The sequence below is a fragment of the Polypterus senegalus genome, chromosome 5 (assembly GCF_016835505.1).
Source record: "Polypterus senegalus isolate Bchr_013 chromosome 5, ASM1683550v1, whole genome shotgun sequence".
Lineage (NCBI taxonomy): Eukaryota > Metazoa > Chordata > Cladistia > Polypteriformes > Polypteridae > Polypterus > Polypterus senegalus.
In genome coordinates, this window is record NC_053158.1 from 73,616,144 (window position 1) to 73,633,989 (window position 17,846).

A 17,846-nucleotide genomic window follows, 5' to 3' on the forward strand; every position below is an offset into this window, starting at 1 on the left:
ACATTCAGGGGCTATAAATGTCACTTTAATCCAACAGAAGAAAAGAAATGGTGAATAGAAGCACAAAGAGCTGTCGGCAAAGAAAACACTGCTGTTTCTGAAAACGGGGCAGGATAAAAATGAAGCTAACCGTCTGAATGTTTTGGCAAATTTTACTCAAAATATTATGTGCAGATAAATGTGAGTAATGATGTATTCTAACTTCTAGATGGTGAGGCTGTAATTAAATGATCTTTTGGTTTTTTTTTCTTTTTTCCACTCTGTTCATTATGTTTCTCTAGTCCAGATAGAAAACCTGCTACATCTTCACATGCTTTAAACATGGCCATAATACGTAATTCTACATGATGTTGTGCTATATGTGGCACGCTGTGTAGCATAGTGCCTAAGAAGTTGGGCTCAGATTTCAGCTTTGGTGCTATTTGGTTATAATAAACATTTAGCATTTTCTGTTCAAATTGTATTTGCTGAACTGTGACAAATATACATTTAAAAAAATGAGTTTTTATGCTTATTTTATTCAGTTCAACTTCATTAATATCTTCACTCAATTCCCTTATTCCCTTTATCATCTCTATTGCTATGCTGCATTTTTTCCATTTTTAATTTAGTATGGTCAGCTTGTGATTAACTTATGCCCTGTGCAGGAATTGTTCTTCCCTTGCGCCCAGTGGTTTCTGGGATCGGCACCAAATTTTTCATGACCCTACTCAGGTTAAGCAGGTTTGGATGATGGATGAATTGCCAGGATGGACTCAGGCCTGACAATACTGAATTAGATTAAGCAAGTTTGAGAATGTATGTTATAAAATGTATCAATGTGTATTTGTGTTTATTAAAATGTTGTGTGTATGTGTGTAATGTTGTGTTGGCTTTATTTACAAAACACTTTATGGTGCTCACCACAAAAAGATGTTGTTGTAGTATTATATGAATAAGCCCAATTGCCTCACATTTCCAAGGACCTGGGTTTAATTCCTGTCCCATCCACTCCTTGTGTGGAATTGTCACTTCCCTATGTCCGTGAGGCTTATTCTAGTCACTCTGCTATCCTTATCTTTACCAAAAAAGTAAAGAGCTAAACAGATTGTGCCAAAACCTTGATGCTATAAAAGTGGGCTTTGTCTTTTGGAAAGCTTGACTCCTGTTTCAATTAGACTTGTTTGGTTTACGTTGCAGAATGACACCACTTATTGTCCATTCCTCCATTTTCTAAATCTCCAGTTTAGGGTAAACGCCTGTCAAAGCCAGGGCAAGGATTTGAACCAAGGACTTATTATCTTTAAAGCATTCTTTTCCCATGAGGACACATAAGAGTTTAAATGAAGAGTTTTACTACATAAGAACTGAAGAAGTTTAATTGAAAGCTGGTAACACAATTCATTGTAGAATGAGTTTAAGAACACTTAGACCTCCAAGCATGGCAATTCTGCAGCCAAAGCACGTTGAGTTCATTGTCAGCTGTAAGTTATGTCAGTAAGAGAGGTCTTCTCTACCTTACTCTTACTGAGCTAGAGTTGACTCATGTTATTTCTGAGACCGATTACTCCATATAGGGGCAGCTAGATAGATCTATCTATCTATCTTTAGAGTAAGCTGTCTCAGAAAATAGATGGAAGGATCTCACAGTAGTATGAATGTTGTAACATATATCAAGAGAAATGCAGGATGGCCTCAGGGAATACTCCTATTTATTGATAATGGAAGTGTGTTTCTTAGATTTCACAGTGCACAGTAGGAACATTCAATTATATCTTCTTTTATGTTCCATTGCCTAAAGGAGTAGAGCCGGGTGCAAAGAGGAAGTGCCTTCATTAGTCATTGGGCAGGTCCAGTCTGGGGACAAAAACGGAAACTGTTAGATGGCAATGTGACACTGAAATCTTCCCAGCCTTGCATGTTGAATCTTCAATTACAATTAATTGTTTGGCAATTAATCATCAATGAAAATGAATAGCTCTAATTTCTCTTCCTGAAGATGATACAGGTCATTGTATGGACTTCAAAGTACATGAAAGTCAGTCAACTTGTTTTTTTAATTGTTATGACAACTCCAAATCCTTAAAGTATGCATTCCCCGATAAACTTTATAGGCTGAGAGAGAGACTTGCTGTGTAACCTTTAGAGGTAGTAGCAGATCAACTGTTTGACTGACTGAGTTCTCCTTTAGCAAAGTGGTGGAAGGGGGGACTTTTTAATATAGCAACTCTAGTTCGAGTCTCACCACTGCTGCTGTGTCTGGGAGAATGATGTTTAGAGAAGGGAACATCTCCCTGAGCAAATTCCTTAACAGAGACATAAATATATCTCTCTGGTCTTGCTTAAACTTGTGATTGTTAATAATACACAGTGTTACAAGAAAGAAGGTGAGTGCTAACTCTCTTCATCACTATATGAGTGCTACTCTCATCTACATTAATATTTTTTTTCTTCTGTGTTAAGTCAAATTATACCAAAGCAACACCAGAAGAATCAGGCTGGTTCTCTATAGGTCTTACTAAAAACCAAGATTTGGGTTTAGTACACAGAAGGAATTGAATATAATGTCTTATGAAAAATAAGTTAATTTTCGTCTGTTTATTTAATAAGTTATACATACCAGAATAGTTCAAAAGGACAGTTCTGTCTTTGTCAAATGACAATAAAGCCTAAACCTTGTAAACTTCCAGTTAGGAATAATGTACTAATATGAACATTCAGGGCTGATATATTTTCTTTCCTTTTTCTTCTTATCCACTAATTTACTTCTTTTTTTTTTTTAATAAGTTCCTAGTTTTAAATGAAAGTATGATGGATTGAGCCATGAATGTCAGAGTGATGGATTCCACATTCAGGCTATGCTGACTGAATGTCTTTAAGTTTCTAAAATAAATGCTAAACTGACAAAGGAGCAGCAGCCAACATCGCCAACAACAGTGGCTTACATTTTTAGCTTTGTGATAAACTTTGAAGTAAGCAGCATAATTGTTCTTAGCATCATATTGTTATTTTCCATGTTATGCCAGCAGAACAAGAACAACAGAACAAGTGTACCTAAGCTTTTAGTCCATTGTCAGGTGATTCTAATATTATGTTATGATGAATCTTCTTCATTCTTAAAACAATAAATTCAATTTTTCAGTATTCCTTGAAAAGCTTGTTTATCTCTCTTATAATTTCTGAGTTGCGAGTTGATGTGTTTGAGATATGTTAGAAATTAACAGATTTTTTTTTGTTCCTCCAGGATGACCGACTCCATTGCCAATAAAAAGTGACCATGATAGCAACTGGAGGTCTGCTACGGATCTCCGCTAGAAGGCAAGATTCTCTTCGTGCTAAGAACCGGGTACAAAATAAACGGAAAAAGAAAGCCAAAAAGAAAAGAAAGAACGATGTGGTGGTTGTAAAGGGCAAATTGAAGCTGTGCTCCATCTCTGGGTTCATTGCCGCTTTTGGAATATTGGTGCTTTTGGTAGGAATAGCCATGGCTGTAATGGGTTACTGGCCAAAAAATCACTCCATCTATAAAGAAGACTTTAGTCCTCCTAAAAGGCTACAAAGCAGTAAAAGGATTTATGATGCCAAGTTGTTTGCTCAGACAAACTGGTCACGGAGTAGCAATGCAGTCTATCAGCTTGACCTTGATTTCCTAAAGGACAATCAGACGAATGCTACTGGAGCTGACATTCCTCCTCCTTCTACAGGATTTTTCTCACACTTTCTGGCTAAATATTTACACTCTGACAAGCTTAAAGTTTTTGGCCCATTAATAATGGGCATTGGTATATTCCTGTTCATTTGTGCCAATGCTGTGCTTCATGAAAACAGAGACAAAAAAACCAAGATAATCAACCTAAGGGACATCTATTCTACAGTAATTGATATACACAGTTTACGGACCAAAGACTGCACGCCTTTGAATGGCTTTGTTAATTATGTGCAGTCCCGGGGTGTAGATGTGAAATCTGGGGGATCTTACACAGCAGCTATGTTAGTCAAAAGCTCCTGGCCTTCTACTGTTGGAGGGGCACCCAGGGTGCAAGATCAGGGAAGTAATGTTCAAGCAATGAGACGTCAGTCCCTGGCGAGAAGGCCGAGTCTCTCTAGGGAAGGGTGGACTTTTACCGACACGGTGTATAGTATTTATAGTGAACAATCGAGGGCTACAGAAAGGCCACCCATGCCAAAAAAGTGGGAAACTACATCTATTGTCACTTCTTCCATCAACGCTTTTACTCTTCCAATGATCAAACTAAACAGTTGTGGGGTGGATGAAAAAAATAACAAACAGTGCAGTGATGGTGCCAAAGAGGCTCCAGAAATAAAAGCCAAACCAACTCCTTGTGATTTCAAAATGGTAAGCCATGGGTGCAGTGAGGATGAGCACACAATGACAAAAGTAGAGACTTCGAAAACTGGGGTGTATGTTTGTAAAGATTTAGGACCATTTTATCAAAGCACAGGCAGCTTGCAAGAGGGAGTCCCTCGGGTTTCTCCGCAGGGATCTCAGGTCCAGTTGCTCCCTTCAACCCCAGCTAGGAGAGCAATGGGTTCCAGCCTTTCACTGGGAGCTTTGTCCTCCTTTTCAAAATCAATAGATCTTGGTGAGTGTCTGTCAACTGCAAATGATTCGCATGTGGAAAAAAGCAGACGTCCCAGCTGCCCTAGGCTGGAACGTTCAAATAGTAAGGGCTATATAAAACTGGGAGAGGGAGAGGTGTCATTTGAGTCCACTGAGGTTACTGCTGACGCAAGTCAAATGTGTACAGACAAGTCCCCAAAGCGTGACGATGAGGAAGACTGTACTATTTCAGATTCAGAGGATAACACTGACAATCTGCCCAAGGGAAGTCCGCGGCAATACACAAACAGGGAAAAGCTTCTAATGATTTCCAAGTCAAATGCAGCAGTAGCAGTGGATGATGAGGATATCGAAAGCACTAGCAATTGAAACATCACAGAACTGCTCTAGTTTCTTGACTTTTTAAAAAGATTTTAGAGTTCAAAATGATTGTGGACAAACTAGCAGATATGTGTCACTATCCAAAGAATTGCAGAATGCCACAGGTATGTCTACTGTTTAAATGTGGGTCACTCCAAGCAAAAAAAAAAGAAAAGAAAAGAAGATACAATAATAATTACCAATTTTGTTGTAACGTTGAGCTGTGATTGTAGATTTCTTACAGATTAACGGTGTATATTAACGGTAACAATTGCACACACGTGGCTGTTACATGTATCTAATTAGTTTGTCTTTTCTAACCAAGAAGTATGTTCCACGACTACTTGCTAAATGAAACGTTTGTAACTGGTTATTTTCTTTTCTTTTTAACGTAAGATATGAGGTTTCCTTTTCTGCTAGAGATGTAACTGTTTTAAAAATGTTACCAGACTTAGCAATATTATCTGTAACGGATTTTGACTGCTTGCCAATATGTTGTTTGTATTTCTGTCCTCCTCACAAATATAACCAGACTTCCTTAATTCTTTACCAGTTATTCTTAAGTCCTCTACAAATATCCTAAGTTCTTGATTTGCTTGTCTTTTTTATTAAAAAAAGATGTTGAATTGTATATTAAATGAAGAAGAAGAAGAAGAAGAAGTCAGGTTATTTTGCAAAACCCATATTTGTGTATTTATGTTTGCTGCAGTGTTAGATGAAAATCTGGTTTCATTTCAGCTGCTTTTTGAATACAGAAACCAAATCAGGAATTTAATCCGACTAAACTGTAAGGCAGACGGCATGGTTTGCAACATTTTTTTTTTCACTAAGAATACCAGGAAAGTTTGTGGCTTTTGCATCACAGAGCTGTTAGTATAACATATAAGTAGACGCAAATGATAAATGAATGTTTTGTGAATAAATTCTTAGAAAAATTAACATGTTAGCAAGTAAAAGAGCATGTTTGAAACTAAAGCTTTGGATGGCACCCCTTGCCAGTTAATTAATTTTGAAAGATTTTAAAAATATCTTACTCTCTTATTATTAGTGTAATTGAATTAATAGCAGACACTGAGATAAAGCTCTTAAACTCTAGAGTAAAGTTTGATGTTCTGTAAGTATATATACAGTAATGCAGGGAAGGATGGGATTCACATGATGATTCAGAGATGGATTTAAGATACTGACTTTGGGATTATAATCCCATAATAGTATGCATCAAGGCCACAATGCCTGTTTGAGAAGCATTCCTTCAAACTGATTATATGCATGCAGCCAAGGGATGTAAAAGGCAACGTACACATTTCGTTTATTCCAGTTTGTTTACATGGATCGGATCTATATAAAGAAGTATGAAAAGTAAAAACACACAATCACAACTTTTCAAAGTTAATTTAGACATATGCAAATTCAGTGTGACCTGTGTGTGAATACTTGAATCGGAAATCTGGAAATTTACACTGTTTAACTCCACTGTGTATGTGACCCTCATCTTATGTCTTCATTGAAAGTCAAGATGAATAACATTACAAACTCATTGTATCAATAGAAAGAAAGCAACATGGCAAACATAATAAGCGTTTGGACTGACTGCTGTTAGCCTATGCAGCCCAATTACTGGGTTTTCTCACACACTCCAGTGGGTACTTTTCTGAGCAGCTCTTGTAGACTGATTTTTTGACACAAGTAACTGAATGTCCCCCTCAGCATTCTGAAATGTCCCAAGCCACTGATTTGGATCAATACTCTTCACATCTCGTCCATTCATTTCTGGCTTCTCTCTCATGCCCACAGGTTTCCACAAACACATTCTGTAATAATGATTGTACTACAAACCAATGGCTACATTTTTGTTTCTTTTGTATTTCTTTTCCTTACCACCATGAGTTGACAGAATTCACAGACATTTTTTACTTAAAATAAAATGAAGTAGCATAGCAATCAGTATACTGCTGGTTGTTCATGGTGGTCAATTTGTCAATTTAGGTTTATTGAATTTGCACATTCAGGATGTCAATACACATTCATATAGGAATGTAATTAAGGCATACATAATCCCAAGGGGAAATTCACATACTCCAGTAGCAGCATACTGATCCATGTCCAGGTAATAAAAAGTGTCCAGGGAACGAGTCCACATAAAAGAAAGTGATAGGAGTGATCAGTAAAATAGAGAAAAAGGTAGAAAAATATCTATCTATCTATCTATCTATCTATCTATCTATCTATCTATCTATCTATCTATATTAATATTGTTCCTTTCTATCTATCTATCTATCTATCTATCTATCTATCTATCTATCTATCTATCTATCTATCTATCTAATATTGTTCCTTTCCTATCTATCTATCTATCTATCTATCTATTTATCTATCTATCTATCTATCTATCTATCTTCCTTTCCTATCTATCTATCTATCTATCTATCTATCTATCTATCTATCTATCTATCTATCTATCTATCTATCTATCTATTCAAACAAGAACACAGAAGTGAATTAAAAATCGAAATTCAGCCATCTTTCCCTGAAGTGTGAAGGTAACCAAACAGGTTTCAAGGAGAAGGTGATTCATCATCATATCCTGTTTTAAACTCAAGTTGCTTCCTTTTTTATCTGTTTGCATTTTGATTTTTTCGTTTCTTCATTCAACTCACTTTGCCACATTTTCAGCTTCTAGTCTAATAGGACCAATGACCTTGCCACTTAAATGTAGAAATGCTCTGAAACACTTTTTTCACTTCTCCAAATCTAATCTGTCTCTACCTTTTTTTAATTACCCAACATTAGTGTTGTATCGATATTCAATTTTTTTACTTCATTACTGGTACCAAAATTATACTGAAAAAAAATAACTGATAACTTGGAATTTTTCAGTTTGTTTTTCCTTCAAGGAAACTATTTACAAAACTGTTTATCAATAAGTTGGGGATGACTAGTGTAAATAACCATTTTAGTCTCTCTTTTTATCAAGTGAATTGACAAGTACAGTATGTAATAAAGCTCAGCTAGTTTTATTTAGTTTTCTGCTAGTCACATAGACACAGCCCCACAAACTGAGATTTAGTCACATTTTAGTGGACTAACGTTACAGAATTTTGCATAATATTGGTTATGGTACTGTTTTAAAAAATATGGTAACGTGGCTAGTATACCATGCAACAGTACTGTGCAACAATACCTGCTTTCAACTTATATGCTTTTGAATTCTTTGATTGCACACCAGTTTATGTTCTCCTTAGTATTTATTTTTAATTTTGTAGTAAATTGTTCACATTTCAGAGCAGTTACTGAGAAAGTGATGCTTTGCAGTAAGGTATCTTTCTCTTTCTAAAAGCTTTCAATGGCATCTAAAAGTTTTGGTTTTTTTTCCCTGTCATGCTCACGAGTTATATTGTTCAGGCCTGGAAATTACAAAAGAAAAAATAAAGCTCCACATAAAGAACAAGTTTCAATGACAACAGGCCATCTAACCTCTCAGAGCTCACAATCTATATCTAACCAACCTTTTTAAGGCATAGTCAAAAGTTGATGGTACCAAAATATTTCTGTCTACTACGCTGCTTAAAGTGTTTCTGTAATTCTGTGAGTGAGTAACACATTTGTAATATTTATGTAAAATGTATTCTTAACTAGCTTGTATCTAAGCCCACCACTTCTTAAACTCATTATAACATAATAGCTGGTGTCCATCATACATGTTCACTTCATAATGTTAAAAACTTCTGTTATATCCTCTCTTCATATATATTTGCTCAAACTAAAAAGTTCAACTTCTCCAGTCTTTCCCCTTGGCTTATACAGTACATGGCAAACCTGCAGTCACCCTAGTTCTCTAGTGCTGCTATGTCTTTTTTTCTTTTTTTTTAATAAGGAACTGCATGCAGTATTTCAAATAAAGCCTCACATGTGTGTTGAGTGTCTTAAAAATAGCCATACTTGTGCTTAACACATAGTGCTATGTAACCCAATGTCATGTTAGCCTTTTTAGTGGCTTCTGTACATGTTTGGATATACAAGTCCTGCACAACTCTATGGTATAATATCCATTGTGAGATGTTACATTATATTACTGGATGTAATATTTGTACTTTCTATATGACTTTAAATGTATTTACAGTATGGGACAAATTTTGTTTAATGCAAAGTGTCCTAATCTGAAATCTGTCAAGGCCTTCCTATAATAATATTCTGGCTGCAGGTATCCACCTTTTGATCTGTTTTAATGTAAACCTCCCAGTTTAGTTTTAATTGATTCAATTGATTTTTAATAAATTTTGTTAATGTAAAATAATAAGTACATCATCCCCAGCAAAGATCGTTAATGGGCCCCATTTTTAACATTTCCTAACATGGAAATCTTTCCTTGCACCATAATTGATTGTTTATGACGGTGCACTCACTTTTTGCACTCATTTGCACACTGCACCTTAAATTTCCACTTCTTTTAGTTGGATTAGCAACCTCTCATTCAGCACCTTATCAAAAGCATTTTGAAACTTGAGATGTTCAAATACTTTTGTTAATTTCACATCAAATTCTAGAATATTTAAAATCACAATCTCCATTGTCTAAGCCCGTATTGACTGTTCATTTACATTCGTGTATGGGATTTTGTTGCTCATTATGCAGTTTTGTCATGCATAATTGTTTCTTTTATTGATTCCACTATGTTCAGTATGCTGACTGGCCAATAGCTGCTAGGATTAGGGCAATCGTCTTTTTTTTTTTTTTTTACTATAATTGGGAACTTCCCCAGTAGGCACTAGATGCTTTTGACTGACTACTATACTTGCTTTGTTTTATCCATCAACTCATCTACAGTATTCACCTTTTTCTAAGCAACTTAACACTTAACTCCTATGCCAGGAGCACTGGGTACAAATGCTCGTACTAGGCCAGTATAGAGTCACCAGTCAACTAAAAAAACTGATCTCTTGGGACGTGGAAGTAATGCTGGATTAGTGAATGGAAAAAGTTATACTGATACAAGGAAAATGACCAAAATCTATTTGCTTAAGCCTAAAGTTAAAGTTAAAATTCAAGGCCCATCAACTAGAGCTTTGTGGACAAAGTGCTAATCCTATAGTGTGCCACCCTAGTTTGATTTATTTTTTGTTAAGAAATAATTTTCACTACATGCAGAAGAATGTACTTGATCATTCCTAACTGTAGGTAATGGTGTCTCTCAGCATTTAGTACTTTAGCTATATTTTTTTTATTTTGTATGTGTTGTAATTAGATGTTATTACAACACATGTTGATAATATTTAGTTGTATTTACAAATAAATTCAAATAATGTTTAATGTATTATACTGGGGGCGGCACGGTGGCGCTGCTGCCTCGCAGTTAGGAGACCCGGGTTCGCTTCCCGGGTCCTCCCTGCGTGGAGTTTGCATGTTCTCCCGTGTCTGCGTGGGTTTCCTCCGGCGCTCGGTTTCCTCCCACAATCCAAAGACATGCAGGTTAGGTGGATTGGCGATTCTAAATTGGCCCTAGTGTGTGCTTGGTGTGTGGGTGTGTTTGTGTGTGTCCTGCGGTGGGTTGGCAACCTGCCCAGGATTGGTTCCTGCCCTGTGTTGGCTGGGATTGGCTCCAGCAGACCCCCGTGACCCTGTATTCGGATGCAGCGGGTTAGACAATGGATGGATGGATGGTTTCATTCAGTAAATAAAATTAACTTTGTGTGTTTCTACTGTATCTGTTTATTACAAAATTAGCTAATACATCAGATCGAAATTAGCTGACACATAAATATTGTATGTTGGACAGGCCTAACACTATCTATTTTTTGTTGACTTCAAGAAAATTAGCACAATTTTGGTCACTAAACACTTTAATTTTATGGTAGCTAAGACTTGTCAGCTAAAAGTAACAGCAGAGTATTAAATATTCCTTGTAGGCATTTTATCAGCGGCAGACTGCTAATAAGCCTTCATGTTTCTAGCTCCAGTTTCTTTAGAAGAAAGTCCATTTGTCAACAGTGCAATCATTTTAATGTTCATGTAAAATCAGAATTGTACAGTGGCACGATATTTGGGTGGGAATGCAAAATGGAAATGTAATCTAATTTGTTGCTGTGCATGTACACACACACACACACACACACACAAAGGATGGAATATCCTTTGGGGGAAAAACGTGTGAAAACATAAGTCTGATGCAAAATGACATGACATAATTCTGGAAAAAAAGTATAGAACAAACAAAATAAGAGTTAACATTTTGGTTTTAATTGGAGTATGCTGTATGTGACAAACTGGATGGGTGAATAAAATACATTTCCATAATTTAAAGAGCCTCCAACTGGCTGTAATTGCCAGCCAAGTTGAAACTGTATTTTTCCAATATTTTGAACAATGTAAATCAATAACAACAGCAACATAAAAATAAAGGACAGTGGTAAACCAATTGGATTGCCTTAAAGTTTGGGAGAAAATAAAAAGCACATACACACACAAAGTATTACTTTTGAATGATGTGATGCTTCCTATGGGTTGATCCTCCTCTGACACACTTCTTGCAGGTCTTGACTGCATTACTGCCACATAGCCAAATTATATGAGGGGCCGTGCAACTGAATGTGTTTTGGTATCTCTGATAGCGAGTATATGAAAACAATATGAACAGAATAAATGTAATAAATATAAATCATATTTTTGCATTTTACATCCCTTATGCATGCAGTACTGTATATGTGCATGTTTTAAAAGGGTTATCCCATAGTTATAAGGTATACAATAGTACACAGTATACTGTGATGCCTCTGTCTTACATAAGTAGCACTGCAAAAAGCAAGATGTCTCACTGCAAACCTGCTAAAGAAAATAGATGGTGGTGGACCATTTTCAAACTCTGAAAAGAAATATCACAATTTTTATTTTTGAATAATGAGCACTAGAAGTGTATTTTATATATCTTTTATCTTTGGAATATACACAGAGAATACAAAATGTTCTCACCCAACTTAATAAATCTGAGTAGCCAAGGCATCTAAGCTGTTGACCACAGCCAATTACTCTGCTATATTTCTCAAAACTGCATGGACTGTGTCTCAGATGGATTTTCGTTTGCTGTTTCTTAAGGATTGTTTGAGAAATGGAGGTCTCAAAAATGATATGTGACAGATGTGTACTGTGGATGCAGGGTTTCAGATGCTACAGCCTATGGCTGATTTGAATGTTAATACATCTTTGGTACAACAGTATTTTTTCTATTAAATTTACGAGTACCAGACTTTATTTTCTTGTATCTGTTCCTTCTTTTGTGATTTTTTTTTTCACTGCTAAAGCTGAACTAAGTTGTTTTTTTTTTAATTAAGAATGATACATTTGAGAGTGAATAGTACCATCAGTAACAACTGGATCTCCTTTAATTTAGTCACAGAGGTTTGAAGACACTTATTTAACAGGCATGAAGCTGGTGGAGATGAACATGTGGAATGGTTATATGGTCACTGCACTTGGCTTTAGTCAGTACTCTAGCAGCAGCATTTAAAAATTGATGTTAACTGTTGACAATTTTGTGCACAAAGACCATTTAAGTAAGTAATAAAACCAATGTGAAATGAAGGTGGAAGGAGTATTTTCACATCCAGGTGGTTGGTTGACTGGTGGGCTGAAGTTTTAATTGCAACCAACATGTAAGCTTGAAGTTTTGGATGTTACTAATTAAAACTCTAAGGTAAGGTGTCATAGTGGGACAGGAGTATATTTTCCAGCCTCATAATGTACAAAGTTGACACTTTATCTATGCCCATGTCAGTATACTGTGTGTTTTCTTTCCCTGTTTGTCTGCTAACTTATGTTCTGAGATTTTTCAGGTAAGGGAGACAGAAGTATCAAGGTGAGTTAGTTCTACTCACTAATCATGGTGCTGGAAAGTGATGATGTGTTATATGTTGATTAGCGCATGCATATAAGAATTTCACTGAATTCTCTACATGTGACAAAAATGATCCTAAAAACCTATTAATAATAATTCAAAAAAGAACCCCAAGCCAAAAAAAATCAAAGCAGAAAGTGGAAGCAAATCCAGAGATCAGAGCAAGAAAACACAGTGTGTTCCAACTCTGCTTTAAGACAGATGGTAAGTAATCAACAGAGGTTTGGACACTTGGGCAAATTGTTTGCTTCAACTTGCAAGGCTTAAATTACTTTAATTGCTGCAGAACATCTATAGGTTATAAGCTATTCGTTGTTCCCTGAAGAAGGTCCATTTGTAATATTCTAATGTTTCTTTTTGTTTTTCAGTTTTTGCTAATCAAACTTGAAATTTAAACCTATGGCAGTTTATGGCTTATCTTTTCGCTTATTTAGGTCATTCATTGCATGCATTTCAACTGATTCGATTTGAAGAAAAACTGAGGTGTTATAAAAAGTTTGACCAGTAGTGTTTATGAAAATAAATATCAGGATTTAATACAAACAATAACATTCAAAGTTGTCAAAAAATATTCAACAAAAAAATAAAATAAGTAAATGTAACAAATAAACACAGAACCCAGGAACAGGGTCCTGATAAAGCCACAAGTGTTTAGTGATAGAAAGTGAGCAGATGTCTAAGCCGTGACATTTTTAAGGGAAGCTAAGAAATAATCTCTTGGTGTCTTGCATCAGAAAGTGAGTTCAGTACAAAGCAGAGAGTGAATGAAACATGGGGCCATACAAGTAACCTCATGGCAACATGGGAATACTAAAACATCTGCCTTATTTACACTACATTCTACAAATTCTGATCACTGCTGTCGGTAGCATGTTTAAATTTATAAATAACGACACTAACACCAGTAGTCATTTAACAGAAATAAACGCTGAGTAAATGTCTTTCAAGCAAAAGGGGCTGAAAGTGGATGACTTTTTGAAGAGAGCTCATGTTGTGCCTTCTCATCAGTAATTTCCTGAAAAATGATTGAGTATTTCATTAAAAAAATCCAAAGAAACTGTAGGTTCCATAGTTTTATTCTCAAGCATAATTAATCCATATCGTTTTACAAAAAATTAAGTAACAGTGTTAAATGTAATGGCAGACTGAAAATAATTGAAAAATAATGCTTTAAACTAAATCAGCAAATATTGTAATTTTCTACAAATTAAACTTGAAGCTTATTTTCTTTAAAAAAATATATCATCAATGCTGTCATATTTTTTTAAAAAATTGGACTTGTTTTGCGAATTGTTCCTATGGACCAGTTTCACTCAGTCGTGGGACAATTTGGACATTTCAGAACAGTATAAAAGTGCCACATTTGATCACAGTTGGATGATCCATTCATGACGTAAGATGTGCACACACAATGAAGACAGATGCATAGGCAGAAGTTGGGTTCAGGAATGTCCACGGTATATAAATATGTCAAATACTAGAAATGAAATTTTAAGCCCCTGTCAGTACTTTCTGCTGTACTATGTATAATGAAGATTGAAAGGTGTGGAACCAGAATGGAGATGTAAATCATCTTGCACATTTTGCCTTGTCTTTATACCTCCTCACTCCACCTTTTGAGATAAAGTTCTTCCTATTCCTGTGCTGTTCCTATAAATGAGTGGAAACTGGAGATGGTTTGATGTAGGATTATCTCCTCATGGATTGTGCCAGATTTAAATGTATAAAAGTAATTCATTGCTGAGTTGCACAATATGTCAAAACAATTTAATCAACAAATTTGTATGGTTGGAAAGCGGAAGCAATAGCAGCTAAAGCAGAAGCTAACGGTTTCAGGTATACATTGTCAGCAGATTTGAAGGATGAGTTTTCTGTCACTCATTGAGAAAGTTTGGCATCTGTTTTTGGACACATTTCCCATGTTGACTCTTGTGTGATGTGTTGGATAATCTGCCAGACGAAAGTGTGGACTGCTGAGCGAGACAAGGGATTTGCAGTCTGCTGTTTACTATTCTGACCTTTACCTTATTGTCAGCAAGCAACAGAGGCATGTTTAACATGTTTTATTAGCTCTGTATTCAGCAAGAACATTTGTTACATTGAATATCTGTAATTTATTTTAGAAGATAGAAAAGATTTAGGTCAATTATTTCTTCCTTTAGATGCAGACTGTTGTATACCCACATCTGTTTCCAATGTAGATCTGGGAATTAGTTAAAATAATGAAGACAGACTTTCCTCAGCATAGCTGGAAGTGCTTTGTTGTTCATCTAAATGCAGAACTAGATAAATAATAGTCACATAGGAGCAAGCTGTCATCATGTATCAGTATTAAAAGCACAACAAAATACCACTAAACACTTGAGCTTATTACATTATAAAAGAGGGCCGGCTAGAATTAGGCCTCAGTTCAGCCCTGGCAAGTCTGATCAGCGTTCTGACTTCACAATTTTCGGTGTCACTGACCAACATGGTGAGATGCAATTGTTTCATCACATATTTCTGTCAGCTGGCTAATTGTGCTTGCTTATTTCTAATCATGTTCATCTCTCAATTCAAGGCTTACCAAACAAATCTCACACTGCCTGCTAGCCAGCTGGAAATTACTGGGGAGTGTGTGTGTGTTAGAGATGTCTCCATCTGCTCTATGTAGGTGACCAGCGTCTGATAGCGAATTGGCACATCCTCTATAGCTTATGCGAAGGTTAACTGCTTATTTCCAAAGGTATGTGTTATATTTAAAAAGCATGCATTATTTAAAACATAAAAGCAATATCTTTACATTCTGTAATATATATGCCTATATAATATATGTCATGAAGATGTATTAAGGTTGAGGGTAACTGTAAAATGTTATATTTGGTTTTGGGGATATTATATCGATTTTTTTTTTTTTTTTTTAAATGTTTTTAGTTGATAGTGTTTTAGGAGAATACTTGCTAGGAGTAAGTCATAATATATGTTAATCTGGCATACTTCTTCTATGATAAAAATAACAGGAATATTTACAAACATATTTGAAAGAAAAAACAAAAAAACTTGTAAATATGTACATGCCAATGGAAACAGGAAGAGTAATTTTTTGTCTGTGTATTTGTTTCTTAACCCTCAATGGGTCCTTGTTAGAAAGTTACGTTCCAGGTCCTTGGGGTTCAAATTGCACCCCTATTCGTTGGTATATATAATTCAATGGTACCAAGCTCAAATTCAATGAACTAAAGTTAATATGCGTTTATTAGGTAAGTGCATGATGCATACACAGCTTATGCAGTGAAATAGTGCAGTTAATGGGGTTGCGGCAGTGGCAGCGGAGGGACTGGTCATATAATGCACATTCCATCTAGCCGACCCCTTCACTGCCGCGATGTAAGTGCCATTTTAATTCCAATGTTCTAATAAGATTGTAAAATATATATTATCACACCTTTTAGATGCAAACGTTTAAGATTTCTGCAAATGACACGTCTAAAGTTATATGCATTTGTCACAAAGTACATTTGATTTATTGACAGAATGTGCTGGACAAGCAGGCCTAGAGCACTTATCACAGAATTTGCGTGTCTTCCTGTCAAACTCCCGCGGGCACAGGTGACAACGTCCCTGTGTCTTCTTCATTTTAGCTGGTCTCTCAGTTCCTGCTTCTAGTTCTCCAGAGTCCAGCTCTAGAAGTTGGATTGCATCCATGATCAGTCTTCTGAGCTGGGCTGCATTGTCCAAACATCTTTTAATCAGTGGCTCGACAAGAGACTCCCCGAGACTCACGATGAACTGGCGACGACGTATCGCTTTGGATGACTTGTTCCAATCAGGGTTATTGCACATCCAGATCACGAAACTGGCAATGGCAGCTGTGTCAAGCATGTTGAAGAACAGGACCATTGGCCACCTGTTGATTTTTCGTTTGCAAGAGTAGATGCAGGCCAAATGATCCATGTTATCTACGCCGCTCTTAGTAGCATTATAATGAAGGATGATCTCTGGTTTTTGTTTCATACCATCAACAGCCTTGTCGTGATGCATTGTCAACAAAAGGATGACCGACTTTCCTTTTTTGGGGACATATGATACCAAAGTTTTGTTGCCATCAAATGCAAAGATCGAAGAAAATTCGTCTCTGTTTTTTGCTATCATGCTCAGAGGAATGTCTCATTTATTCTTGCGCATCGTTCCTACATAGGTCATACCCTGTGTAAGCAATTCTTCTGTCAGTGCAACGCTTGTAAACAGGTTATCTCCCACTACATTACGACCACTTTTGTACCAAGCTTTCACAACACGTGCACCCTGATCATGATCTCTGACTTCATTCGGTTGCCGCCCAAGATAGACCTCTGCATTCAGTGGATAAGATGTGGCACTGTCACAGCACCACCACACCTTTATCCCATATTTGGCAGGCTTGCTGGGAATGTACTGCCTAAATGGACATTGTCCTCTGAATGGGACTAGTTGTTCAACTCTGTTCAACGACGGTCGTTTATTTGAACCAGTCATCCTCCCAGCGTGAACGACTGTGGAACCGACTGGGTAAAGTTGAAAGAACTGCATTGTAGGTCAGTGATAGATTATGTATAAGGCCACCGCCTCTGTTCAACGACAGTCGTTCATTTGAATCAGTTGTCCTCCCAATCCACCTACAATACAGTTCTTTTAACTTTGCCAACCAATCAGTTAGAATTGAGAAAGCACTCTGGATGGAAACAAAGTCCAGCATAACTCTTTTTTAGGATAACCATGACCTGGATAGCTGAGAATCTCCACAGACTTCTGTCAAAAATTAAGTTTTTTTGGGGGTGCATATTACACCCCCGATGAAAATATGCCAGCGATAATTGACGTTAACACTTTTTCTATCATTTTATGCATGACTGTATGAAAAACTAGTGCACTTACAATGTCCTAGAGGATAACTGCTGAAATTTTAATAATAACATGGTAGTAGCCATAGAAATGGGCATGGGGTGCAGAACGCACCCCAAGGAACCATTGAGGGTTAAAGGTAGTTGTGCATGACTTGCATTTGAACTGTGCAGTGAGTGA

General features: G+C 36.4%; 1 protein-coding gene across 5 annotated transcripts in view; it reads left to right on the top strand.

The window, feature by feature from the left end:
- tmem200ca (transmembrane protein 200C, genome duplicate a) overlaps positions 1-5,463 on the top strand; it is an 88,115-nt gene extending 82,652 nt beyond the window's left edge. For 4 of the 5 annotated variants that reach the window (XM_039754809.1, XM_039754811.1, XM_039754810.1 and 1 more), the window contains exon 2: positions 3,224-5,463. In XM_039754809.1, the coding sequence (XP_039610743.1) occupies positions 3,257-4,930 (1,674 nt within the window). In that variant the 5' untranslated portion in view covers positions 3,224-3,256 and the 3' untranslated portion in view covers positions 4,931-5,463. Of the gene's footprint in view, positions 1-37; positions 181-3,223 lie in introns of all 5 variants that reach the window. The other variant, XM_039754808.1, reaches the window with a different exon arrangement.
- The last annotated feature ends 12,383 nt before the right edge of the window (positions 5,464-17,846 follow it).